Source organism: Macrobrachium rosenbergii, chromosome 21, assembly GCF_040412425.1.
Source record: "Macrobrachium rosenbergii isolate ZJJX-2024 chromosome 21, ASM4041242v1, whole genome shotgun sequence".
Taxonomy (NCBI): Eukaryota; Metazoa; Arthropoda; class Malacostraca; order Decapoda; family Palaemonidae; genus Macrobrachium; species Macrobrachium rosenbergii.
The window spans coordinates 60446722-60473310 of NC_089761.1; the positions used below are offsets into that span (position 1 = coordinate 60446722).

The following is a 26589-nucleotide window of genomic DNA, read 5'->3' on the forward strand; positions in this document are numbered from 1 at the left end:
AAGTTTGTCCTGGAATTCATAGTGAAGACTCAGAATCTGTCGGTCCCTGATGCCAGATTCAAGTCCTTTTTTGATCTGCTCCCTAGAGGACTTTGTAGGTGGTGATCAAGAAGAGATGCTACTTTGCCCAGTTAGGATGCTGCTTTACTTCCTTAAGAGGACTCGCCATCTCAGGGATGAGTGTCGATGACTCTTTTAGTACCGGCTCGACCAAGAAAGAGGTGTCCAAGAACAATCTCTCTCTGGCTTCATGAGATTATAAAGCAGGCATACTCTTCATCTGACAAGGTAGATGGGAGTAAGATCCGGGCGAGAGCTCACAAGGTTATGGGTACTGGGCATCTCTCGCATTCTGGAAGAACCTGTTGGTTCTACAGGTATTATGAGCAGGGATGTGGTCCCGCCAAACCTCATTCATGTTGTTTTACCTTCGGGATGTTGCCCACAGGTCCTTGGACACATTTTCCATTGGTCCTGTAGTGGTTGCTCAACAAGTTGTATAGTTCACCCGGCTCCCCTAGAGGGACAGGTAGCATCTCGCCTAAGGTGAATGGTAAATGAGAGAGAATGTGTTTGAGTGACTAGTCTCTTCCCCTTTCTCTTTTACCTTTCTCATAGGGCAGAGCGGCAGGGAGCTGTCACATGCTGGACAGGCGTATCTTGCAGGTGAATCTAGATAATTGAGTACTCTCTCTTCCATCTTTTGTAGATTGTTAGAGCAAGTTGTCTTCCATCTTTTGTAGATTTGTGAGATGCAAGTCCCCCTCCCTCTCTTTGGCAAGGGGAGAGAGGAGTTGACAATGAAACAAACCAGCTGGTTTCATTAGTACTTTTTATTGTCTCCAACACTGGATTCATCCAAGCCTTTGTTGAAGTAATGACTTGAGCTCGTTAATTCACGCCCAGAAATCCGGCAGTTGAACATCCCATATGTTCAACAAGCAAGAGGTACGGGATTCCTTCCTCAGCTCTTCATAACCAGGAAGGTATTCCCTGGTGGGTAGAACTTCCAGTCAGTTCAGAGATTTACCCAGACTCCACCCTCCAATGGGTAAGTCTCCTATGTAAAGACCGAAGGTTTGTTTTTGTGTAGGAACAAATAATAAATTTTAAAGTATTTTGTATATTTCCTAACATACAAACCTAAAGTGGAGTGCAGACCAACGAGTGGGTGGGGCTTCCCCACTACCATCGGTAGTTAATGGCCTTGTTTGAAAGTTAAACAGCCGTTCCAGCTCGTATTTGCAGGCTAAATCCTATGTAAAGACCTTCAGGTTTGTATGTTATGAAAAATACAAATTACTTTAAAATTTGTTATTTTTAGTTCTTTCTGATTCTGTTATATTAGTATGCTCATTGGCCTAAAAAGTTCTTGCTATGCAGAGTGGATTTATTAAAAAAAAAAATTTTTTCTAGAAAAATTATTTATATGAATATGATTTTGGTCTTTCAACAGGTGAAGTTGAATTTCATCATCTACCTCGAGAGATGCGTTTTGCAGTGAGGCAATTTATTGTGTGTATTAATAGTCTTCTGCAAGGAATGAATGCCAGAGACGAAATATATACCATTGGACATACATCACGCATTATTGGGACAGAACTTGATGCATTTAATTCTGCCAAACAGAGAAGGAAGGTAAGAGTATGTTCTTCAGTATGAAGTGGTTCACGTATACTGTACTATATTCCTGATATATAATTTATTGTCATGTTTTTACTTCAATTCCTGCTCTCTTGTACAATCATAGATTAAAATGCACTGCCAACTCAACTTTACAAACTTAAACTTATTGGATTTTGTTATTATTGGGTGCATCATCAAATCCCCAAAAAAATTATGTATTTATGTGTTTTCTGTTTATCAGGTTAAGGAAGTATGGTTATATATTCATGTGTGATAAAAATACTTGAATTTTATTAAAGTGATTTCAGAGCACACGCTCTGAAATTGTAAGATCTGTGATTAAAAGAAGTGTAATTGGACTCTATATGTAGTACAGAATAGGAAATCATTCTTAATGGAAAGAGTAAAAACAGTTCCTGGATTCATTGTTTCATTATGCAAGAATTCTAAGATTGTGAGTAGAAGAAGTACAGCTGCATCAGTTTACCACCTACACACACCATTAATTTGGAACATTACCACTTGTTCCATTACATACCATACCAGGGGAATTTGATGATTCTGACTCAGACTAAAATTTCCATAGTCATCACAACCCAACTTGGCCTTCACAATGCTACTTACACAAAATTTTTCAGAATAACATAACAGTTCTGTGACCAGGTCATTACACCAAACATTTGTAAATCAATCAACTGTATATCATCTTAATATGGTTTGGTATTTTGATTGATAAGTACTGTATTTAATGCATTGTTGTTTATATTTTGTGTCTTCAAGGTAAGATTTTGTGCTATATGTGCCATATATGCCAGTGTATAAATCAGCCTCTAAAATTGTGAAGTGTAACTGAGGTTTAGGCCTATATTTACTAAGTAAGATGACACCCAGATAAAGGCAGCACCACTTTCCCGCAAATGCACAACAAAGATGTTTGTAATGTAACTTTTTAATAAGCAAGAGTTAGCCCACATACTTAGTCTAAATAAACTGATGTACCTTACCTGTTGTACCATTCATAGGCATCACAAGTACAGTACACACGCATTTTGTAGCTGGATATAAGGCCAGACCGCTTCGATTACACTACCGTGTTCAGAGTGGCTTTGTATTTTTACTGAAGCATCACAAGTTTTATCTGTTTTTACTCATAAACAGATAACACTATGGTATTGAAAATTTATAACAGAAACATTGGCAATATAGCACAGTAATATCAAATGCCAACGCTACTGAAACAGACTTGCAAAAACCCGTAAGCTGCACCTATAGTAGCATATACAAAACCTAACGAAGAGGCACTTGCCATTCTTCATTTACACATATAAGGTATATGTGTTGTGATTGTTGGAAAATTAAAATACATTTACAGAAATTAATATATTTGGTTCAGAGTAAATATAGCACCTAGAAAATTTTATTTTAAAGATACCTTAAAAATATATTACTTGAACTTTATTTTAAATATTAACCCTTTCATATCTGTATAGTTATCACATCACTGAGGGCACATGAGCCAAGATGTGTCTGGGAGCGCTCGACAGTGCGAAAAAATAATTATTTCGAAAATTCAGCAAAAATATAAATTTTATGCCAACAACGTTCATTTTGCTGTCCTTTTTTTCTAAATGTTTATATTTTATGGTGGAATAGTCAGAATAAGAGTCCCAGCCCTCTAAATACAAAAAATGTGAGTTATTGCACGAAAAAAAAATCTTTATTTATTTTCATATTTTCGTTCAGTAACCCAAAAACTATGAATGTCAGGCGAATGAATTATTTTTTATGAGAAAGCCAACAAAATTCTCTAAATATCGACATATAAAAGAATGGAAAACGAATAAGTCCAGCTGGTGAAAAATTGATAGAAAAAGGGGAAGAAACAGAGCGCTCTGCCCGGCGTATGGTGAGAATTATCGCTAGAAAAAAGATTTTTTTGAAGAGCCCTATCTCGGTTATTTTTCATAGAAATTACTTTGTAAATATACGAAAATGTAGAGGAAAAGTTGAAGAATAATGTGAGTCAAGAAAAATGGCTTTGGTAACGACAACAGTTTCATTTTGACGTTATAAATTGATTGAAACGAAAAAAAATGTTACCGTTGTCAACATTATCATTCGTAGCTCAAAAGCTATAACAGTTAGGCGAATGGATTATTTTTTATGAGAAAGCCAACAAAATTCTCTAAATATTGATATATAAAACAATGAAAAACAAATAAGTCCAGTTGGTGAAAAAATTTATAGAAAAGAGGGTAAGAAACAGAGCGATTTGCCCGGCGTATGGTGAGAATTATCGCTAGAAAAAAGTTTTTTTTGAAGAGCCCTATCTCGGTTATTTTTCATAGAAATTACTTTGTAAATATACGAAAATGTAGAGGAAAAGTTGTAGAATAAAGTGAGAGTCAAGAAAAATGGCTTTGGTAACGGCAACAGTTTCATTTTGACGTTATAAATTGATTGAAACGAAAAAATGTTACCGTTGTCAACATTATCGTTCGTAGCTCAAAGGCTATAACAGATAGGCGAATGGATTATTTTTTATGAGAAAGCCAACAAAATTCTCTAAATATTGATATATAAAACAATGAAAAACGAATAAGTCCAGTTGGTGAAAAAATTTATAGAAAAGAGAGTAAGAAACAGAGCGATTTGCCCGGCGTATGGTGAGAATTATTGCTAGAAAAAAGTTTTTTTTGAAGAGCCCTACCTCGGTTATTTTTCATAGAAATTACTTTGTAAATATACGAAAATGTAGAGGAAAAGTCGTAGAATAAAGTGAGAGTCAAGAAAAATGGTTTTGGTAACGGCAACAGTTTTATTTTGACGTTATAAATTGATTGAAACGAAAAAAAATGTTACCGTTGTCAACATTATCGTTCGTAGCTCAAAGGCTATAACAGTTAGGCGAATGGATTATTTTTTATGAGAAAGCCAACAAAATTCTCTAAATATTGATATATAAAACAATGAAAAACGAATAAGTCCAGTTGGTGAAAAAATTTATAGAAAAGAGGGTAAGAAACAGAGCGATTTGCCCGGCGTATGGTGAGAATTATCGCTAGAAAAAAGTTTTTTTTGAAGAGCCCTATCTCGGTTATTTTTCATAGAAATTACTTTGTAAATATACGAAAATGTAGAGGAAAAGTTGTAGAATAAAGTGAGAGTCAAGAAAAATGGCTTTGGTAATGGCAACAGTTTTATTTTGACGTTATAAATTGATTGAAACGAAAAAAAATGTTACCGTTGTCAACATTATTGTTCGTAGCTCAAAAGCTATAACAGTTAGGCGAATGGATTATTTTTTATGAGAAAGCCAACAAAATTCTCTAAATATTGATATATAAAACAATGAAAAACGAATAAGTTCAGTTGGTGAAAAAATTTATAGAAAAGAGGGTAAGAAACAGAGCGATTTGCCCGGCGTATGGTGAGAATTATCGCTAGAAAAAGTTTTTTGAAGAGCCCTATCTCGGTTATTTTTCATAGAAATTACTTTGTAAATATACGAAAATGTAGAGGAAAAGTTGTAGAATAAAGTGAGAGTCAAGAAAAATGGCTTTGGTAACGGCAACAGTTTCATTTTGACGTTATAATTTGATTGAAACGAAAAAAAATGTTACCGTTGTCAACATTATCGTTCAGTAGCTCAAAAGCTATAACAGTTAGGCGAATGAATAATTTTTATGAGAAAGCCAATAAAATTCCCTAAATATTGACATATAAAAATGGAAAACGAATAAGTCCAGTTGGTGAAAAAATTGATAGAAAAGAGGGTGAGAAACAGAGCGCTCTGCCCGGCCTATGGTGAGAATTATCACAAGAAATTTTTTTTTTTTTTGAAGAGCCCTATCTCGGTTATTTTTCATAGAAATTACTTTGTAAATATACGAAAAGTAGAGGAAAAGTTGAAGAATAAAGGGAAAGTCAAGAAAAATGGCTTTGGTAATGGCAACAGTTTCATTTTGACGTTATAAATTGATCGAAACGAAAAAAAATGTTACCGTTGTCAACATTATTGTTCGTAGCTCAAAGGCTATAACAGTTAGGCGAATGAATTATTTTTTATGAGAAAGCCAAGAAAATTCTCTAAATATCGACATATAAAAAAAAATGAAAAACGAATAAGTCCAGTTGGTGAAAAATTGATAGAAAAGTGGGTAAGAAACAGAGCGCGCAGGCCAGGCATAAGGTGAGAATTATCGCTAGACATTTTTTTGAAGAGCCCTACCTCGGATTTTTTCATAGAAATTACTTTGTAAATATACAAAAATGTAGAGGAAAGGTTGAGGAATAAAGTGAGAGTCAAGAAAAATGGCTTTGGTAACAGCAACAGTTTCATTTTGACGTTATAAGCTGTTCGAAACAAACAAAAAAATGTTACCGTTGTCAACATTATCGTTCGTAGCTCAAAAGCTATAACAGTTGGGTGAATGAATTATTTGTTATGAGAAAGCCAACAAAATTCTCTAAATATCGATATATATGATAATGAAAAATGAGATTTAGAGCCCTGCCTAAAATCCAGACATCTCTTATGTGATGCACTAACAAATTTCCGCTAGTTTTACCGTAAAAACTTTGCGAAAGCATGTTGAAACTGTTCTCGATTGACGCCGCTGTATGTAAACAGCCACACGTGTTTACCCAGCCTCGTGACGCATGGTCTCTGACAGAAGTGTGGCCTGTCAGGCCTGCGTGGGTGCGATCAGCTGATGTCATTGTGAGAATTTTACTACGCCATGGATTTGCGCATGCGCAGTAGAGGAACTAAAAATTTATAGAAAATAGAGGATACCAAACAGAGTGTTTCCAATAATGTAATCCTACATTTTATAAAAAAATGTAAGATACGAGAGAGAAACGTGGTAGGATCAACTGATTTCATTGTGGGAAATTTACTATACCAGGAATTGCGCATGCGCAGTATAGGCACTGCTTGCCTGGCGATCGATGCCTGAGTTACACGGTCCAAGGTATGCTTTAGCCTATGGAAACCACCAACTGTCCGAAAATAAAAAAATTTACCCCTACCACACGTACGAAAAATGTCGGTAAATTTTACTTACAATTACGTCAGTCAGACAAGAAGGGGGGTAGGGGGTTATTGCGTAATATGACGTCAATTGGGCAGGAAAGGGTTAAAACATACTTCCATAACTTATAAGTGCTAATTTTTAAAACCCTAGAAATTCTTTATCTTCATCTTCATCATCTGACATAAACATTATTGTTTTGTCCATGTCTTATGGATCATCTTCCAAACTGGATAAAGATGCATTGTCATTCTTGAATTCATAAACAGCACCACCATCACCAGCATGTTATCTTTCATTCCCTATGGTAAGCAGATTTACTGAACATGAGTTCCAGTAGAAGTAAATATAGTGGGCTGTGAGCATAATGGTAGTGGTGTACAATGAGTACCATGCACATCAACTGTTTTGAATGGCAGGTTTGTAATCCAATGAACTGAAGATTACTACTACTTCAATGCTGTGCTGTGTAAACCACTAATGTTATTATTATGTCTATGTTAGATAGGTTTATGAAACATGAACTTCAATATGAAATCATTGTGATGGGCTGCAAGGGTTATGGCAAGTGGTGTACAGTATGTCAAATGTTAAGTGGGAAATTTCCCTTGTTTACCCACCAGTGGTAAGAGTTAACATTTCATATTCAGCACAGTAGTTGACCCCTGATATTTATGAAAGGTATTTTTAGGCTTTAAATACTGACTTACACACTGGCATGTATGGTAATTATATTTTCTCGGTTTATGTGTGTGTGTGTGTGTCAGTATGTACATTAGGATCACATTTGGAAACACAACACCACTCATGCTTTGATGTCTCTCTCTCTCTCTCTCTCTCTCTCTCTCTCTCTCTCTCTCTCTCTCTCTCTCTCTCTCTCTCTCTCTCATATATATATATATATATATATATATATATATATATATATATATATATATATATATATATATATATATATATATATATATATATATATATATATATACACACACACACACAGAAATAATCAAGAGTATCCTCTTATACACCATCTCCCATCCAGTAAGTCAAAGGAAAAGGAATAAGCAATTAACTAATTTATTTTAGTATTATTCACTGTAGGCAAATTTGCCTCTGTAACCTCTCTCTCACCACTGCCTTGTTGGGGGGGGGGAATCACTTTAATCTCTTTCTTGTACAAGTGCTGCCGGAATTCCTTAAATTCAAGGTGCGGAACAGATCAGAGCTAATCGTTGCCCAAGGCAGGTCAGCTGGTGGGCTGAACACGTGCGTTCCACCATCTTGAAACTGCAGCCATGCTGCCACGATGGCAACATCATCTAGGAAGAGGAAAAACTTAATTCCTGAAAGCTGTAACAGGTCTTGGAGGGGGACGCTCACCCTTAGAATTGTTCAGGTGCCACCAGAGGTCAGATGCCCTGTCCTTTGCTCCATTAAATTGCTTATTTCCAGCACATGGCTGGCAATAACCAAAGTAACTTTTGTTGTGAACTAATTCACTTGCCCTCCCTCTCGCTGGCCCTCATAAGAAGAGAACTTCAGTTCCTAAATAAGGTAAAGTACCAGGATTTGTTTAAGGTTTTCGTCAGTCACGTTCACGTCTTTAACTATTTTCGGTGTATTTTCATAGTGCAGTATACCTACAGTGAGACCTGTATTGCTTTTTATATTTTGTGCTGTTTAATTTGCAAAGCATTGACAAGAAGTGTAACATAATCGTATGATATTCGAGTCTTTGGAATCAAGTTCTGTCTAGGCATCTTCTATACAATTCCTCAATTCCTTCATTGCAGTGCTAGTTTCGGTTGAGTAACCATGAGTGTTTTGATTACAGATTAGGAATTATTTATTCAGCTGTGGATCTGCCTATCATCTTGTGTGCGTAGTGGTTCCACTACCTTGTTTTCAACACCCTTTGAAGCAGGCAACCCATTGTATTTCCTCCAGGAAATTCCTTGCCATTTGCTCTTTACCTTATTCCACCAGAATTATGCTACCATTCTTCTGATGTGTTTTCATTTGTAAATATAATGAATTAAGTTAAGCCCCATAGTTTATCTAATCACTCCCCTCTTGAAGTAGGCCTTAAGCCATATTTTGTATTTTATAATTTTAGCTGACCTCAAGGCCAGGGTCCAGATTTTTGTGGTAATTAAGGTAAGTTGCATATCACCCTAGTATATCTGATTAATCTAGCAAGACCCCAGCTTTAAAATTATAACACTGCAACTTAATTTCCCATAGATCTCACAATCTGGAACTTCACAGATTGAGTCCTTACCCCTTTGCAATGTGCAGTTATCAGCTAAATAGCCTCGCTAAGAGCTGAATGTGAGACAAGAAACAAACTTCTTAATTAGCGAAATTTCCCCTACAAGCTTACAAGTGATCCATTTCCACAGTAAGTATTGTTATTATTTTTATTTTTTGTTATGTACGAACAAAATTGTGACTGAAATAGAGTTAGGAATTGTTAGAACACATGCTTGCATCCCAGTTATAGAGAAGAGAGAGTTATTAACCTTTACACACAAGCATTTGATAGCTAACGCATGATAGCTTGCATGACTTTAATGATAGGCTAACTAGGAAAAGTGAAATTATGAATAGTGTAACAGGAAATATTACAGGTATATTTCCTTCCCCATGTGATTCACAATTTTTCATTCGGAAATCCTAGTGAGGCACGTATTACAGCCCACGCGGTCAGACCGTATATATCTCTCTCTCTCTCTCTCTCTCTCTCTCTCTCTCTCTCTCTCTCTCTCTCTCTCTCTCTCTCTCTCTCTCTCTCTCTCTCTCTCTCTCTCTTAGAGGTTAGGAATTTGCCAGCTAAAGATGTTATTCTTTCTTACTGAATAAATCTCACAAATCCGTAAAAGTTTGTACAGGCCGTGGGAGCTGAAAATCTTGGTTAGTACTTGCATTTAAGTTACTCTATAAAAGAAACGCACATGGCAAATTCCATTCCATTCAATTTTTTCCAGTAAACAAACTGTGAGAAAAAGGCACCACCCATTCGTTCATTTTTCACAGAAGAGAGGAAACCTTCCGAAATTTTTCAGTCGTCTCATTAAAATTTGAGCAAAGCTTCACTCGGCCAGGTGTTCATCTGAGCCGGGACTACGTTGTATTTGTTCACTCTATTTGTTAGTTGCTTTTCTTCACATGCATGTGCTGAACTGTCCCCGGACCCATGGGATCACTAAAGTAAACACGCTACTCCCATGCTTAATCAGGTCTCTAGAATACAGTAAGTATTTTTTTTTCCTTTTCCCTTAAGCACGTGAGATTTCTTTGGCAGTACAGTACTTTGCCCATGCATGGTAAATTAACATTTTTTTTTTTTTGTATTCTTTATATTCTACCGAATTTTAATATCGCGCTTTTGAAATAAGCACATTCTTTTCTTGAAGCACATTCTTTTCTCGTCGCATTTTATGCATATTATTTTTCTCTCGGCTGAGAAGCTAGTAACATTGTTTCTCTTACATTTAATTGCATATATTTAGAAGCAACTACTCCCTATTTGCCTAGAGCAATACAATTTTATGTTTGCTGCCACCACCAGCATAATCATTCATTCACGCATTTAATTGCGAATTTTTCAAAGCTACCACTTCCCATTTGCCCAGAGCAATTTTATAATATTTGCTGCCACCGCCAGCATAATAATTCATTCACACATTTAATTGTGAATGTTTTGAAGCTACCGCTTCCTGTTTGCCCAGAGCAATTTTATAATATTTGTTGTGATGCCATGATAAGCATTTATTCAGGCATTGTTACTATTTATGTGAGCAAGCAAAAATTCAAAAGCATATTAAATGATATTCAACTCTACGTAAGCCGTTATTTTAATTGCTTCCACCAGCTCTGACAATTCTCTGCAAATCATTATTTAAGGCTTGCATTAAGCCTTGTGCTAAAAATCCATGTCCTGTTGGGATTGCTTATTCCAGTTCACTAGAACAACCTTGAATCATCTTAGACATAAAAATCAAGTCCATTTCTAGACTTTATATTCGTGTATTTCACACAATCCAGGTCCTTATGGAGCTGCTTATTCCAGTTTAGTAGAACAACCTTGAGTCTTCTTAGACATAAAAATCCAAGTCCATTTTGAGACTTTATATTCATGTATTTCACACAATCCAAGTCCTTATGGGACTGCTTGTTTCAGTTCATTGAAACAACCTTGAGTCTTCTTAGACATACAAATCAAGTCCATTTCGAGACTTTATACTCATGTATTTTACACAAATCCAAGTCCTTATGGGACTGCTTATTCCAGATCATTAGAACAACCTTGAGTCTTCTTAGACATACTGAATTAGTTCATTAGAATAACTTTGACTCTTACAAGACCTCAAATCGCTCATTTAGCACAGACCCTAAGTTCTCAGGAACCCAATTAACCACATTCAACATGCACAAACCATCATTTCCCGGCACACCTAAATTTCACACTACTGTATAGCAGGCCAAGTCCATGCGTGACATAAAATCCAAGTTACGTCTTTCGAGACACCCTGAAATTTGAATCTTTCAGGCACCCTGCAACTTCGAGACACCGTGAAATTTGAGTATTTTCATACGTACTGATTTAGCCTTATGTCAAGATGTCTACAACACATCCAGTACCCAGCAAAATGAGGACTTCAAGTTCTACATGTCCGCTGGAAAGGACATGGGACTGTCAGGACTAGCCTTGAAGGACTGGGTCCAAGAGAGAATAGACAATGCCAAGGTGGAAAGAGAGAGGCAGAGTGGCAGGAGAGGGAGAAAGAAAGAATAGCTCAGAAGAAATGAGAAGAGGCAGAAAGGCAGGAGAAAGAGAAGGAAAGAATAGCCTGTGAGAAACAAGAAAAGGCAGAAAGGCAGGAGAAAGAGAAGGAAAGAATATCCTAGGAGAAATGAGAAGAGGCAGAAAGGCAGGAAAGGGAGAAAGAAAGAGCTCATCAGCTTGCAATGGCAGCTCAAGGCATGCGCAACACACCAATGCCCTCTCCACATTCAACTCTCAGAAGTGTAGGTTCCCTCATAAGGATATTAGACAAAGCTGAGCCTGAAGCCTGGCTCGACCTCATTGAAAAGGTCCTGATGACCTATCAGCTGGGAAGTGTCTCTGATCCTGGGATGACACCTTGAAGGGAAAGGTGCCATTGCCTTCAATGTTGTCCCACTTGAGGATCAAGGAAATCTCGCCATTGTCCACCAGGTAATTTGAAAAGCTTTTGACATAACTCCTGACCATTGGAGGAAAAGGTGGAGAAATATGCCTAAAGAACTAGGGCAAACCTGGTCTGAGTGGATCTTCAAAAGGACCCGGGCCTTAAAACAATGGCTAGAATCTTTCAAAGCCACTAGTGTGGAGGATATCCTCGAACTCTTCCAGCTTGAGGACTTCTTATTTTATGCCCCACCAGCCCTTGCCACCTATCTATGCGACAAGGTGCATAAGACAGTGGTCGAGTGCTGTCGCTGGGCTGACACCTGGGACACCAATCATCCTCATCTTAGTTCCCATGGATGAAAATTATATCCCTCCTTGCCTGCCTAATCCAACACCCTCTCGCACATGGGCAAGCCCCAAAGAAACCAGAGTGTGGATAATGCAATAGAATAGTGCACCCCACTGAACAGTGCCATTTCAAGGCTGAGGCTGAGACAGAAAATCTTTCTAAGTTCTCGATTGGGACAATGCCCCAACAAGCCATGTCTGGCTCTTGGACAAAAAGTAAAGGGCCTGCTCCCTCCAATGGGGCAGTGCCAAGTAAAGATTATAGGATGAGTTATTGCCCTGCATGCAAAGTTTATGGGCACTCTGCCCAATGAGCAAAATGCCGTAATAATCCAAGTACTTCCGCCATAGCTTTGGCAGTTACAAATTCTAAGTCTTTGGGCCCCTCCATCTGAAGGTCCCATATATGTGGCACCTCCTTGAGGGAGCTAGCCCGCACACCATATGAAGTCAAGGCTTATGAAGGGACTGTCTATTCTATTATATATATACAATGACGACTCTATATATTACTGAAATAAGGAATGGAACCCCACCCGAAGTAATATTTTCCCCAATTTATCTGTTTGGCAGCCTGTATTGTCTCGCTGTTCGGTACCATGATAATGCATAGTGATATAGCTATCACAAAGGTCGGCTGTATATATATATTCACGCCATATATATAGCTAATGAATTATATAAAACTTCCTTATCCTTGGTTAAGAAAGCAGAAATTGTGACCCTATGGAAAACTGGCAAGTCAATGTCAGCTATTGCAAGAGAGCTGGGAATCTCTATCATTGTGGTGCAATCCAAGACAGGAGACCTTGATTCATCATAAGCGGAAGAAAGGCTCAGGGAGGCCACGAAAAACTACAAAAAGAACGGATAACATTTTAAAAGGATTGTTATGGAACATCCATCAATGCCAGCCAAAATTTTGAAGTCTCAAAACCCTGATCTGCTTACGTATCTGAACGGATGCAACATATGCAGAAAGACCTTGGTCTCCCCATGTCGTGTATATCCTCACTAAGCCTATGAAAAAAAAGGATGGCTTTTTGCAGAAAATATTTGAAGTGGACTGAAAATATATTGGGAAAGGGTAGTTTTTAGCGATGAATCTAACTTCCACATTATTCATATGGCAAGAAAGTAAGGAGGCCCCAAGGATATATGCATCAAAATACACAGTCAAGACTGTGAAACATCCAGCTTATGTGATGGTATGGGGATGTTTCAGCGGATATGGGGGGTAGTGGGGGATTATATTTTCTCCCAGAGAGCACGACAATGAATGGAGAGATTTATGAAAATGTCTTGAAAATGAATTAGTCCCTTACAAGGAACTTTTGGGCATGTGTGTATTTATGCAAGATGGAGCACCTTGCCACCGATTTCACAAGGTCACAAACCTTCTTAAGGAATTTAATATTCAGAAATTGGACTGGCCAGGCAATTCATCAGATTTCCAATTGAAAATTGCTGGGCATACATGAAACGGAAACTGGCACTAGCAGATGAGAAAACGTCCCTCCCAAAATTGAAGGATGCCATCCGTAAGTTTTGGTTTGAAGACATGGATGCACAATATTTCAAAGATTTAGCACATTCAATGCCAAGAAGGTTAAAAGCTGTACTTAAAAATAATGGAGAAATGTATAAGTGAACTAAAATTTTCCTTTTTTTTCCTTTTTTATATCATTGCTATGATTTGTTTACAAATTTTTCCTTTTATTTTCCTTTTTTATATCATTATATATGATTTGTTTATAAATGTATATATATATATAAATATTTTTTTATATATATATATATATATATATATATATATATATATATATATATATATATATATATATATATATATATATATATATATATATATATATATATATATATATATATATATATATATATATATATATATATATATATATATATATTATATATATATATATATATATATATTAATATATATATATATATATATATATATATATATATATATATATATATATATATATATATATATATATATATATATATATATATATATATATATATATATATATATATATTTACATTTACAGGCAGTTCTGTGGGTTCTTTTTCCCAGCTGAGCGCTGTTAACCGAATATCACAGATAATTATGGTAACAAAGGGCATTTATGATGTTGGAAGCGCCAATAAGCCGTTTAACAGCACAGTTAACTGCTTATTGGCACTGTTAACTGCTTATCGGCACCAATAAACCTCTTACCAATGCCGATAAACCGCTTACCGATGCCACTAAACCACTAACTTACTGTTATAAGTTTAGAACTGGGGTCTTGCTTGATTAATCAGATATACTAGGATGATATGCAACTTACCTTCATTACCACAAAAATCTGGTCTCTGGTCTTGAGGTCAGCTAAAATTATAAACAACAAAATATGGCTGAAGGCCTACTTCAAGAGGGGGAGTGATTAGATAAACTTTGGGGCTTAACTTAATTCATTATATTTACAAATGAAAACACATCAGAAGAATGGTAGCATAATTCTGGTGTAATAAGGTGAAGGGCAAATGACAGGGAATTTCCTGGAGGAAATACAATGGGTTGCCTGCTTCAAAGGGTGTTGAGAACGAGTTAGTGGGGACCACTATGCACACAAGATGATACGCAGATTCACAGCTGAATAAGTAACTCTTAATCTGTAATCGAAACACTTATGGTTACTCAACCGAAACTAGCAATGCAATGAAGGAGTCGAGGAATTGCATAGAAGATACCTAGACTGAACTTGATTCCATGGACTCAAATATCATACGATTATGTTACACTTCTTGTCAATGCTTTGCAAATTAAACAGCACAAAATATAAAAAGCAATACAGGTCTCAGTGTAGGTATACTGCACTATGAAAATACACCGAAAATAGTTGAAGACATGAACATGACTGCCGAAAACCTTAAATAAATCTTGGTACTTTACCTTATTTAGGAGCTGAAGTTCTCTTCTTATGAGGGCCAGCGAGAGGAGAGCAAGTGAATTAGTTCACAACAAAAGTTACTTTGGTTACTGCCAGCCACGTGTTGGAAATACTGTAGGTAGTTTAATGGAGCAACGGACAGGGCATCCATCCTCTTGTGGCGACTGAGCAATTCTAAGGGCAAGCGTCTCACTCCAAGACCTGTTACAGCTTTGAGGAATTAAGTTTTTCCTCTTCCTAGGTGGTGTTGCGATCATGGCAGCATGGCTGCAGTTTCAAGATGGTGGAACGCACGTGTTCAGCCCACCAGCTGACCTGAATCGGGTGACGATTAGCTGTGATCAGATCTGCACCTGGAATTTAAGGAATTCCAGCAGCACTTGGACAAGAAAGAGATCAAAGTGGTTTCCCCCAAAAGGCAGTGGTGAGAGAGAGGTTATAGAGGCAAATTTGTTTACAGTGAATCATACTAAAATAAATTAGTTACAGTAAACTCCCCGTATTCGCGGTCTCACTATTCGTGGACTCATGTATTCGTGGTCTCACTATTCGTGGTCTCACTATTCGTGGTCTCACTATTCGTGGACTCATGTATGTGCTGATTTCTATGTGGAATGTATCTACCCATTATTCGTGGAAAATTCTCACATTCGTGGTATTTTTCACTGAGAAATATTCACTAATTACAGGCAGTCCCTGGTTAACCCTTAAACGCCGAGCCTCTATTTACAAAAGTGTCTGCCGTATGCCGGCGGGGTTTGAGAGTTAGCACCAAAGCAGAAAGAAAGTTTTTTCAAAAAATCACAGCACGCTTAGTTTTTAAGATTAAGAGTTCATTTTTGGCTTCATTTTTTCTCATTGCCTGAAGTTTAGTATGCAACCATCAGAAATGAAAAAAAAATATCATTATCATATATAAATATTAGAATATATGACAGCGCAAAAAAAATTTCATACATAATTGTATACAAATAGCGCTGTGAGCAAAACAGTTGAAGCTAATGAGTTATTTTTTTTTGTTGTATTGTACACTAAATTGCGATGATTTTGGTATATAACAAATTGTAAAACGATCAAAGCAACACAGAGAAAATATTATCACAAAATGATGCATGAATTCAACGTGCGGACGTAAAAAAAAGTTTTTTCAAAAATACACCATAAATCGAAATATTGTGCTAGAGACTTCCTGTTTGTTGCAAAATGAAGGTAAATGATTGAATGTTACTAGAATGTTAGAGTTTTAGCTTACAATTGCATTTTTCGACCATTTCATTCGAGTCAAAGTTGACGGAATTTTGAAATTTTGGCACTTATCTTGATTTATATGAAAATATTTCAAAACTGGTTAAAGCTACAACCATGAGTTATTTTTTGTTGTATTCTACATGAAATTGCGCACATTTTCATATATAAAACGTTACATAACGGCTAATATAAAACGGTGCAAAAATTACGACAAAGTGACTAAAGAATTTCTTAGATTTTCAGCAGAGTTAGCACGCGCGGATGTAAGGAAAATGTTTTTTTCAAACATTCACCATAAATCGAAATATTGTGCTAGAAACTTCTCGTTTGTTGCAAAATGAAGGTAAATGATTTAATATTACTAGAATGTAAGATTTTTAGCTTACAATTGCATTTTTCGACCATTTCGGTTGAGTCAAAGTTGACCGAAGGTTGAAATTTTGTCATTTATCGTGATTTATATGAAAATATGTCAAAATTGATAAAAGCTACAACCATGAGTGATTTTTTGTTGTATTCTACAAGAAATTGCACACATTTTCATATATAAAACTTTATGTAACGGCTATTATAAAATGGTGCAAAAATTACGACAAAGTGACTAAAGAATTTCTGAGATTATCATCAGAGTTAGCGCGCGCGGACGTAAGGAAAAAGTTTTTTAAAAAATTCACCATAAATCGAAATATTGTGCTAGAGACTTCTTGTTTGTTGAAAAATGAAGGTAAATGATTAAATATTACTAGAATGTAAGAGTTTTAGCTTACAATTGCATTTTCTGACCATTTAATTTGAGTCAAAGTTGACAGAAGGTTGAAATTTTTGCACTTATCGTAATTTATATGAAAATATGTCAAAATTGATAAAAGCTACAACCATGAGTCATTTTTTGTTGTATTCTACAAGAAATTGTGCACATTTTCATATATAAAACTTTATGTAACGGCTAATAGAAAACTGTGCAAAAATTACGACAAAGTGACTAAAGAATTTCTGAGATTGTAAGAGCCTGACGCCGTCTCTTCCAAACACGTGTGTGTTCGTGTGTTCGTCGTCCATCGGAGTGGCGAGACGTTTGGCGTCTTCACAAACAGAAACATACACACAGTTTGATACAGAAGATTCGTTGGAACATTATGAGTACTTGATTAGAATGCTTGCATGGCAATGCAAGTAGTGGTGATTGTACATACATCAAGACAACAATGGTTAGGGAGAAACAGATGGAAATATTGTATGGTTGGAATCGCGTTCCTTCAGAGAAAGAAAATGAGATGCTCTTGTTGTCTTGTCCACTCCGATGGACGACGAACACACGAACACACACATGTTTGGAAGAGACGGTGTCAGGCTCTTACAAGATTTTCAGCAGAGTTAGCGTGGACGTAAGGAAAAAGTTTGTTTTTCAAAAATTCACCATAAATCGAAATATTGTGCTAAGAGACTTCTCGTTTGTTGCAAAATGAAGGTAAATGATTGAATATTACTAGAATGTAAAAGTTTTAGCTTACAATTGCATTCTTCAACCAATTCGGTCGAGTCAAAGTTGACAGAAGGTTGAAATTTTTGCATTTATCGTGATTTATATGAAAATATGTCAAAATTGATAAAAGCTACAACCATGAGTCATTTTTTGTTGTATTCTACATGAAATTGCACACATTTTCATATATAAAACTTTTTGTAACGGCTAATAGAAAACAGTGCAAAAATTACGACAAAGTGACTAAAGAATTTCTGAGATTTTCAGCAGAGTTAGCGTGGACGTAAGGAAAAATTTTTTTCAAAAATTCACCATAAATTGAAATATTGTGCTAGAGACTTCTTGTTTGTTGCAAAATGAAGATAAATGATTGAATATTACTAGAATGTAAGAGTTTTAGCTTACAATTGCATTTTTCGACCATTTCAGTCAAGTCAACATTGACCGAAGGTTGAAATTTTTGCACTTATCGTGATTTATATGAAAATATGTCAAAATTGATAAAAGCTACAACCATGAGTTTTTTTTTTTTGTATTCTACATGAAATTGCACACATTTTCATATATAAAACTTTATGTAATAGCTAATATAAAACAGTGCAAAAGTTACGACAAAGTGACTAAAGAATTTCTGATATTGTAAGAGCCTGACGCCGTCTCTTCCAAACACGTGTGTGTTCGTGTGTTCGTCGTCCATCGTCCATCGGAGTGGTGAGACATTTGGCATCTTCACAAACAGAAACATACACACAGTTTGATACAGAAGATTCGTTGGAACATTATGAGTACATGATCAGAATGCTTGCATGGCAATGCAAGTAGTGGTGATTGTACATACATCAAGACAACAATGGTTAGGGAGAAACAGACAGAAATATTGTATGGTTGAAATCACGTTCATTTAGAGAAAGAAAACGAGATGCTCTTGTTGTCTTGTCCACTCCGATGGACAACGAACACACTCGTGTTTGGAAGAGACGGTGTCAGGCTCTTACAAGATTTTCAGCAGATTTAGCGTGGACATAAGGAAAAAGTTTTTTTTCAAAAATTCACCATAAATCGAAATATTGTGCTAGAGACTTCCAATTTGTTGCAACATGAAGGTAAATGATTGAATATTACTAGAATGTAAGAGGTTTAGCTTACAATCGCATTTTTCGACCATTTCAGTCGAGTCAAAGTTGACCGAAGGTTTAAATTTGGCACTTATCGTGATTTATATGAAAATATGTCAAAGTTGATAAAAGCTACAACCATGAGTTATTTTTTGTTGTATTTTACATGAAATTGCGCACATTTTCATATATAAAACTTTATATAAAGGCTAATATAAAACGGTGCAAAAATTACGACAAAGTAACTAAAGAATTTCTGAGATTTTCAGCAGAGTTAGCTGATGCTTTCTTTTGGGATAAGAAAGAAATTCTCACACGTGCAGCTGGGTCATGCTTGTAAACAAAACAACAGCGTGATCCGTGAACTCCCAGCATCCCTCAAGGCGTGATTTAAAATTTTTCGCAAACGAGTCCTATAAGTATTTTTCCGCGAATATTTAAAAAAACTTTTTGTAGTCGACGTATTTTACGTCCACTTAGCACCCGACAGACAATTTTTGTCAACGTAAAATATGTCCAGTCGGCGTCAAAGGGTTAATGGTGGGCTTTGTTAATGGCGATTCAGTTTGTGGTGCTTGTCTAGCGACGAAAATCTGCAATTTTTGGTGCCAAAAATCACCGATTTCCGCTTATCAGCACCGATAATTGGGTATTGGCGCCAATACATACCTAACAGAGGCACCGATAAGCCCCGAAAATTGCCGGAAAACCCCCAAAATCACTCATTTTTGGTTAGCAGCAATTTTTGGTTATCACACCCTTAGAACGGAACCCCCGCCAATAACCGGGGACTGCCTGTACTGTATTTTCATATTTTCATGACTAAATGCACTTTTTGTGATAAAACTATTAAAATACTCAGGTATAAGCATTTTTAGAGGGTATTTGTGTGTTTAAACTATCAAAATAGGCAATTCTAAGTGTTCGCAGATTTTAGCTATTCGAGGCGGGGTGTGGTATGCATCCCCCACGAATATGGGGGGTTTATTGTAATTGCTTATTCCTTTTTCTTTTGACTTATTGCGTGGAAGATGACATATGAGAGGATACTCTTGATACCTCCCCTACCTTGATGGCATTTACACCCTTAGTTGGGTTGAAATGGCTAAAATTACATTATAGCAACAGGCAATAATTTTTCTCTTCATAACCTTTGGGGTGCAATATTCTAAAATATAATATTTCTGCTAAATATTAGATTCAGTTATAAATAAAAGAGATCTTTATGACTTTTACTGTATTTTGCAGAATTAATTTATGCTCCTGGCAACAGTAATAATTTTACTTTCTAAGAACTGAAAATAAGCAGCATTTAATGAGTATAAAATAACTAGAGGATAATATTGTTATACGGTACTTAGAATACTCTATGCACTTATTAGTAAAAGCTTTTAGTCACAAGGTCAGGCAGTTAACCCTTTAACGCCGACTGGACGTATTTTACATCGACGAAAATTGTCTGTCTTGTGCCAAGTGGACGTAAAATACGTCAACTACAAAAAGTTTTATTAAATATTCGCGGAAAAATACTTATAGGCTTAGTTTGCGAAAAATTTTAAATCGCGCCTTGAGGGATGCTGGGAGTTCACGGATCACACTGTTGTTTTGTTCACAAGCGTGATCCAGCTGCTCATGCGCGAATTTCTTTCTTCTCCCACTAGAAAGCATCAGCGACGCTTCTCAGAAATTCTTTCATCACTTTGTCGTAATTTTTGCACTGTTTTATATTAGCCGTTACATAAAATTTTATATATGAAAATGTGCACAATTTCATGTAAAATACAACAAAAAAACAACCCATGGTTGTAGCTTTTATCAGTTTTGAAATATTTTCATATAAATCACGATAAGTGCCAAAATTTCAACCTTCTGTCAACTTTGACTCTACCGAAATGGTAGAAAAACGCAATTGTAAACTAAAATTATTACATTCTAGTAATATTTAATCATTTACCTTCATTTTGCAACAAACAAGAAGTATCTAGCACAATATTTCGATTTATGGTGAACTTTTGAAAAAAAAAAAATTTTCCTTACGTCCGCGCGGTAACTCAGCCGAAAATCTCAGAAATTCTTTTGTCACTTTGTCATAATTTTTGCACCGTTTTATATTAGCCGTTACATAGAGTTTTATATATGAAAATGTGCGCAATTTCACGTAAAATACAACAAAAAACAACCCATGGTTGTGGCTTTTATCAGTTTTGAAATATTTTCACATAAATCACGATAAGTGCCAAATATTTTGATTTATGGTGAACTTTTGAAAAAAACTTTTTCCTTACCTCCATGCGCGGTAACTCGGCTGAAAATCTCAGAATTTCTTTAGTTACCTTGTCGTAATTTTTGCACTGTTTTCTATTAGGCATTACATAAAGTGATATACATGAAAATGTGCGCTATTTCATGTAGGATGCAACAAAAAATAACTCATGGTTGTAGCTTTTATCAGTTTTGAAATATTTTCATATAAATCACGATAAATAGAAAAAATTCAACCTTCAGTCAACTTTAACTCGACTGAAATTTTCGAAAACTGCCATTGTAAGCTAAAACACTTACAGTCTAGTAATATTCAATCAATTACCTTAATTTTTCAACAAACGGGAAGTCTCTAGCACAATATTTCGATTTATGGTGAATTTTTGAAAAAAACTTTTTTATGTCTGCGCATTACGAATTCATGCATCATTTTGTGATAATATTTTCTCTGTGTTGCTTTGATCGTTTTACAATTTGTTATATACCAAAATCATCGCAATTTAGTGTACAATACAACGAAAATAAAATAACTTATTAGCTTTAACCATTTTGCTCACAGCGCAATTTGTATACAATTATATATGAAATTTTTTTTTTCATGCTGTCATATATTTCAATATTTATATATGATAATGATATTTTTTTCATTTCTGATGGTTGCATACTAAACTTCAGGCAATGACAAAAAAGGGAGCCAAAAATGAACTCTTAATCTTAAAAACTAAGCGTGCTGTGATTTTTTGAAAAAACTTTTTTTCCGCTTTGGAGCTAAATACCGAACACCGCCGGCATACGGCAGACACTTTTGTAAATAGAGACTCAGCGTCTAAGGGTTAATATACCTTGAGGAGGCAATACAACGAAAATATTTGTGGGCTTAGGTGTTGCCAAGATACTTGAGAGCAATGGCTCAGTACCATTCTGGGCACTATAACATTTGTGCCAAGGGCACATATTATAAGTACATGTGATGTATCAGTACGTAGTCCTGGCTATGGAAGCCAGAGGTTATAAATTACTAGGAAAAGAACAATAATACGAGAGATTATCTCACTTTGGAAGCCACTGATAAAGGCATACCAACAGCAGAGCACTAACCTTATAGGTGCCTTGTGGCACTCATCTACGTACGTAAGGTATAACTGTGTATAATTTACACAGTTTGCGAGTCTGGGACTCGAGATTCATAACAAAAGCATAAGTGACAGATACAAAGAAATTAATAATTGTTGTAAACAGGTGATAATTAAACATGCCAAAATTATATTCCTTATCCTATAGAAGTGGCGAGGTTCATTCTTTAGCCCAACAGGCCTCAAAGGGAGTCAGAGGACCTAAAAAGTTGGGGTATATGTCAGTTGCACTCTGCATTGGCAGAGTGGGAAACAAGGTAAAATATGAGCCTTTGTGAGGCATAAAATAATATGATTAATTGAATAGAATAATGAAAGAAAAAATGTTAAAGGAAAAGAATAAATTACAAAGTTATAAGGAAAATACATTGGTGAGGACAGAGGTGCCAAGGTCCTTTTGGGATAAAGGGGTGTCACTGTGCCAGATTGGCACTACTGCCAAGGGAGCGCAGGGTCTCTCTTTTGGAGATCTGAAGCCATCTATGCCCAAGATTTTCTTCCATGGACCTGTTTTAGCCTGATGGTTTTCCTTGGTAGGGGAATCGGTCAAACCAAGCCTGAGGAGGACAACATAGTGCCACCCAGGCCGGCTTCTTTGATGGCCAGAGCAGGGGCATTCGTTACAGGCTCTGCCCCAAGTCGTTGCAGTTGCTTGAGCTCATCAGCCAGTTGAGGTATAGCAGAATCCTTACTCATACTCACTTCTGCTGAGGACTGGGAAAGAGAGATGTTGTGGTGGGTGTGGGAGGCCTGAGGGTTGCGATGACAAGCTCAGGCACAGGTTGCTAGGCCGCACCTTTGGGTGAGCTTCCGCTGTGGTCGAGAGACTCCCTCTCTCTTACCAACACTGGTAGCTGAGCCAAGCTGGGAGAAGAGAGGGGATCTGGGCTGGGATCACTTGAATGGAGATCTGGGGCGTGCTCTGGCACTGGCACTAAGGCACAGGCATTGGTACAGGATTTGGAGTTTGCTCGCCATTTGGGATGGATGGAGCTTGACACTGCTCAGTGCACTCAAGCAGCACTGGTAGAGATTGAGAGTCAATTTTGGGATCTCCAGGAGGGAGATCTATGGGGTGCCATGGCACTGGCACTGGGGCAGGGCCTGGCACAGGATTGGGCTTTAAAATCTGCCTGAATGGAGGGGGCCACTGCACAGAGTACTCAGAAGGCACTGGCAGTGGAATGAATGGAGGCTCTTGAGAATTACTCATGCCTAATGAATAACTTGAAGGGTTTGGAACCCCGGATTGTTGCAATTTAGATGTAGACGGGAAGTCTTGTCCCAGGAGGATGTCATAACCTCCAGGAATGTAGCTTGCTACGGCAAGATTTCAGATTTTGGATTTAAGAGGTCTTGTGACTCTCAACTGAATAATAGGAAGTATTTTGAATTGACTGATATCCTCAATTGTGACGAGTCTACGCCGGCTAACGTTAGCTCCATAGGGAACCTTGTCCTTCCTTATGAGGAAAATTTGCACACCAGGGTCATCAAATGCCTTGACTTGGTGTGCAGGGTAGCTACCTCAAGGAGGTACCACATATATGGGACCTTCAGATGGAGGACCCAAAGACTTAGAATTTGTAACTGCCAAAGCTATAGTGGGTGTACTTGATTTATTAGGGCATTTTGCCCATTGGGCAGAATGCCCATAAACTTTGCATGCAGGGCAATAACTCCTCCTATTATCTTTGCTTGGCACTGCCCCATTGGAGGGAGCAGGCCCTTTACTTTTTGTCCAAGAGCCAGACATGGCTTGTTTGGGCATTGTCCCAATCAAGAACTTAGAAGGATTTTCTGGCTGAGCCTCAGCCTTGAAATGGCACTGTTCAATGGGGTGCACTATTCTCTTGCAATATCCACACTCTGGTTTCTTCGGGGCTTGCCCATGTTCGAGAGGGTGTTGGATTAGGCAGGCAAGGAGGGATATGATTTTCGTCCATGGGAACTAAGATGAGGATGATTGGTGTCCCAGGTGTCAGCCCAGCGACAGCACTCGACCACCGTCTTGTGCGCCTTGTCGCATAGATAGGTGGCGAGGGCTGGTGGTGCATAAAATAGAAGGTCCTTGAGCTGGAAGAGTTCGAGGATATCCTCCACACTAGTAACTTTGAAAGATTCTAGCCTTTGTTTTAAGGCCTGGGTCTTTTTGAAGATCCACTCAGACCAGGTTTGCCCTGATTCTTTGGGCATATTTCTCCACCTTTTCCTGCAACGGTCAGGAGTTATGTCAAAAGCTTTTCTAATTGCCTGGCGAGATTTCCCTTCAAGGTGCCGTCCCAGGATCAGAGACACTTCAGTAGAGCCCTGATAGGTCATCATCTCGCCTAAGGTGTTGGTTCTGGAAGTGAGAAGGATCCTGAGAGTGACTGGCCTCTCCTCCTTCCTCGTCCTCCTACTTCTCCTTCGGGATGAGAATAGGACTCGAATCAACACTTGCTGGCTCTGGCGTCTGATGAGGTTAGATTACACATCGAGCACCTGTTCTATTTTTCTTCTAGAATCATAGAAGCAATTCAGCTCCTTCCTCTAGCAATGGGAGGAAGGAGACTCTGGAAATAAGGAAAACCCTATCTCTGGTTTTCCTTACTGCCTCTGACTCTTAGATTCTTCCTAGCCTATTTCGTATGAGTGACGTTTCGTCACATGCGAAAAGGTCCAGTATCTGACATTTGATCTTGCAGTTCCTACACTCGGATCAATATGTCAGAGGCATGGCACTCCTCCTCGCTCTCTTGACCAGGAGGGGTAGCCCCGGTGTGCAGAACTCCAGTTAGTTCAAGAGACTCACTCAGGCAATGTTCACGCTACTGCGTGATAAATCAAATGCGAAGCGAGTCCTGCTTTCCAAAGGCACCCGTTCCCCAACAATAAGCCCTCCAACCAATGAGTCTTCCTAATGTAAAGGACCGATGGTTTGTATATCGTATCAGAACAAATCACAATTTTTAAAAGTAAATTGTATTTTTCCTAACTATACAAACCTGAGGTCCTTTACATTACATTTTTATGCCCGCCTCATGCCACCCCTCAATCTGAACCTAGGCTGAAAGGCAGACTGGATTGTTTTCATCCAGGAAGGTGGGTATTCCTGCCTACCTGACGGTAGTTACTGCCCAACCACCTTGATCAAGAGTTTAACGGCCGTGTCCGGCTTCGCTGTAAGTAATTCCTAATGTAGAGAACCTCAGGTTTGTATAGTTAGAAAAAATAAAATTTCCTTTTAAAAACTGTGATATTAATGTAGAGAAGGATAACCCTCCCAAAGACCCAGTGTTAGATACTTTTGAAGGTACAGTTGAGATGTTAATGGCAGGTATGATGTTGCTTTGCCTTGGAAAAATGAAGGTGCTAAATTGAGTTTACTTAATAATGAGAATAATGCTAGGATCTGAAAAGGGAGTATGACAAAGTACTTATGAGTTGTGAGCAGGGTAGCATTATTGTTGAGGACCCTTTTTCTGAATTGGAAAGTCCTTATCCCTCTCATTTGCCACATAGACCTGTAATTAAAGACAGCATTTCCTCAAAGGTTAGGCCTGCGTTTGATGCTTCGGCTAAAGAACCTAATGGTATTTCTTTGAATGATTGTGTGGAATCTCGTTCTTCTTTAATTCCTGCTCTTGTTGAAGTTTTATTAAGATTTAGAAGATGGAATATTGCTTTGACAGCAGACATTGTAAAGGCTTTTTTGCAGATTGGTGTACAATGCCCTGATCAGGATGTACATTGTTTTGTGGCAGTGTTTTAATATAGTACGTGTTATGAGATTTGTGAGAGTGCCCTTTGGGAATACAGTAAACCCCCCATATTTGCGGTCTCACTGTTCACGGACTCACCTATTTGCGGATTTCTCTGTGGAACGTATATACACATTATTCACAGAAAATTCGCCCTTTCGTGGTATTTTTCACTGAGAAAGATTCACTAATTACTGTATTTTCATATCATTTTCATGACTAAATGCACTTTTTGTGATAAAACTATTAAAATACTCAGGTATAAGCATTTTTAGAGGTTTTTTTGTGTTTTAAACTATCAAAATAGGTAGTTCTAAGTGTTTTTAGAGGAGTTTTAAGTATTCACGGATTTTAGCTATTCGCAGGGGCCTGCGTTTCACATCCCCCGTGAATACAGGGGTTTACTGTACCAGCAGTCCATTTTTACTGAATGCTACTATTAAACATCATTTAGATTCT

General features: G+C 37.3%; 1 protein-coding gene across 2 annotated transcripts in view; it reads left to right on the forward strand.

Annotated features, from left to right (window-relative positions):
- LOC136850238 (sec1 family domain-containing protein 2-like) overlaps nt 1-26589 on the forward strand; it is a 228561-nt gene that overhangs the window by 81473 nt on the left and 120499 nt on the right. For both annotated transcript variants that reach the window (XM_067123901.1, XM_067123902.1), the window contains exon 5: nt 1457-1638. In XM_067123901.1, the coding sequence (XP_066980002.1) occupies nt 1457-1638 (182 nt within the window). The remainder of the gene's footprint in view (nt 1-1456; nt 1639-26589) is intronic.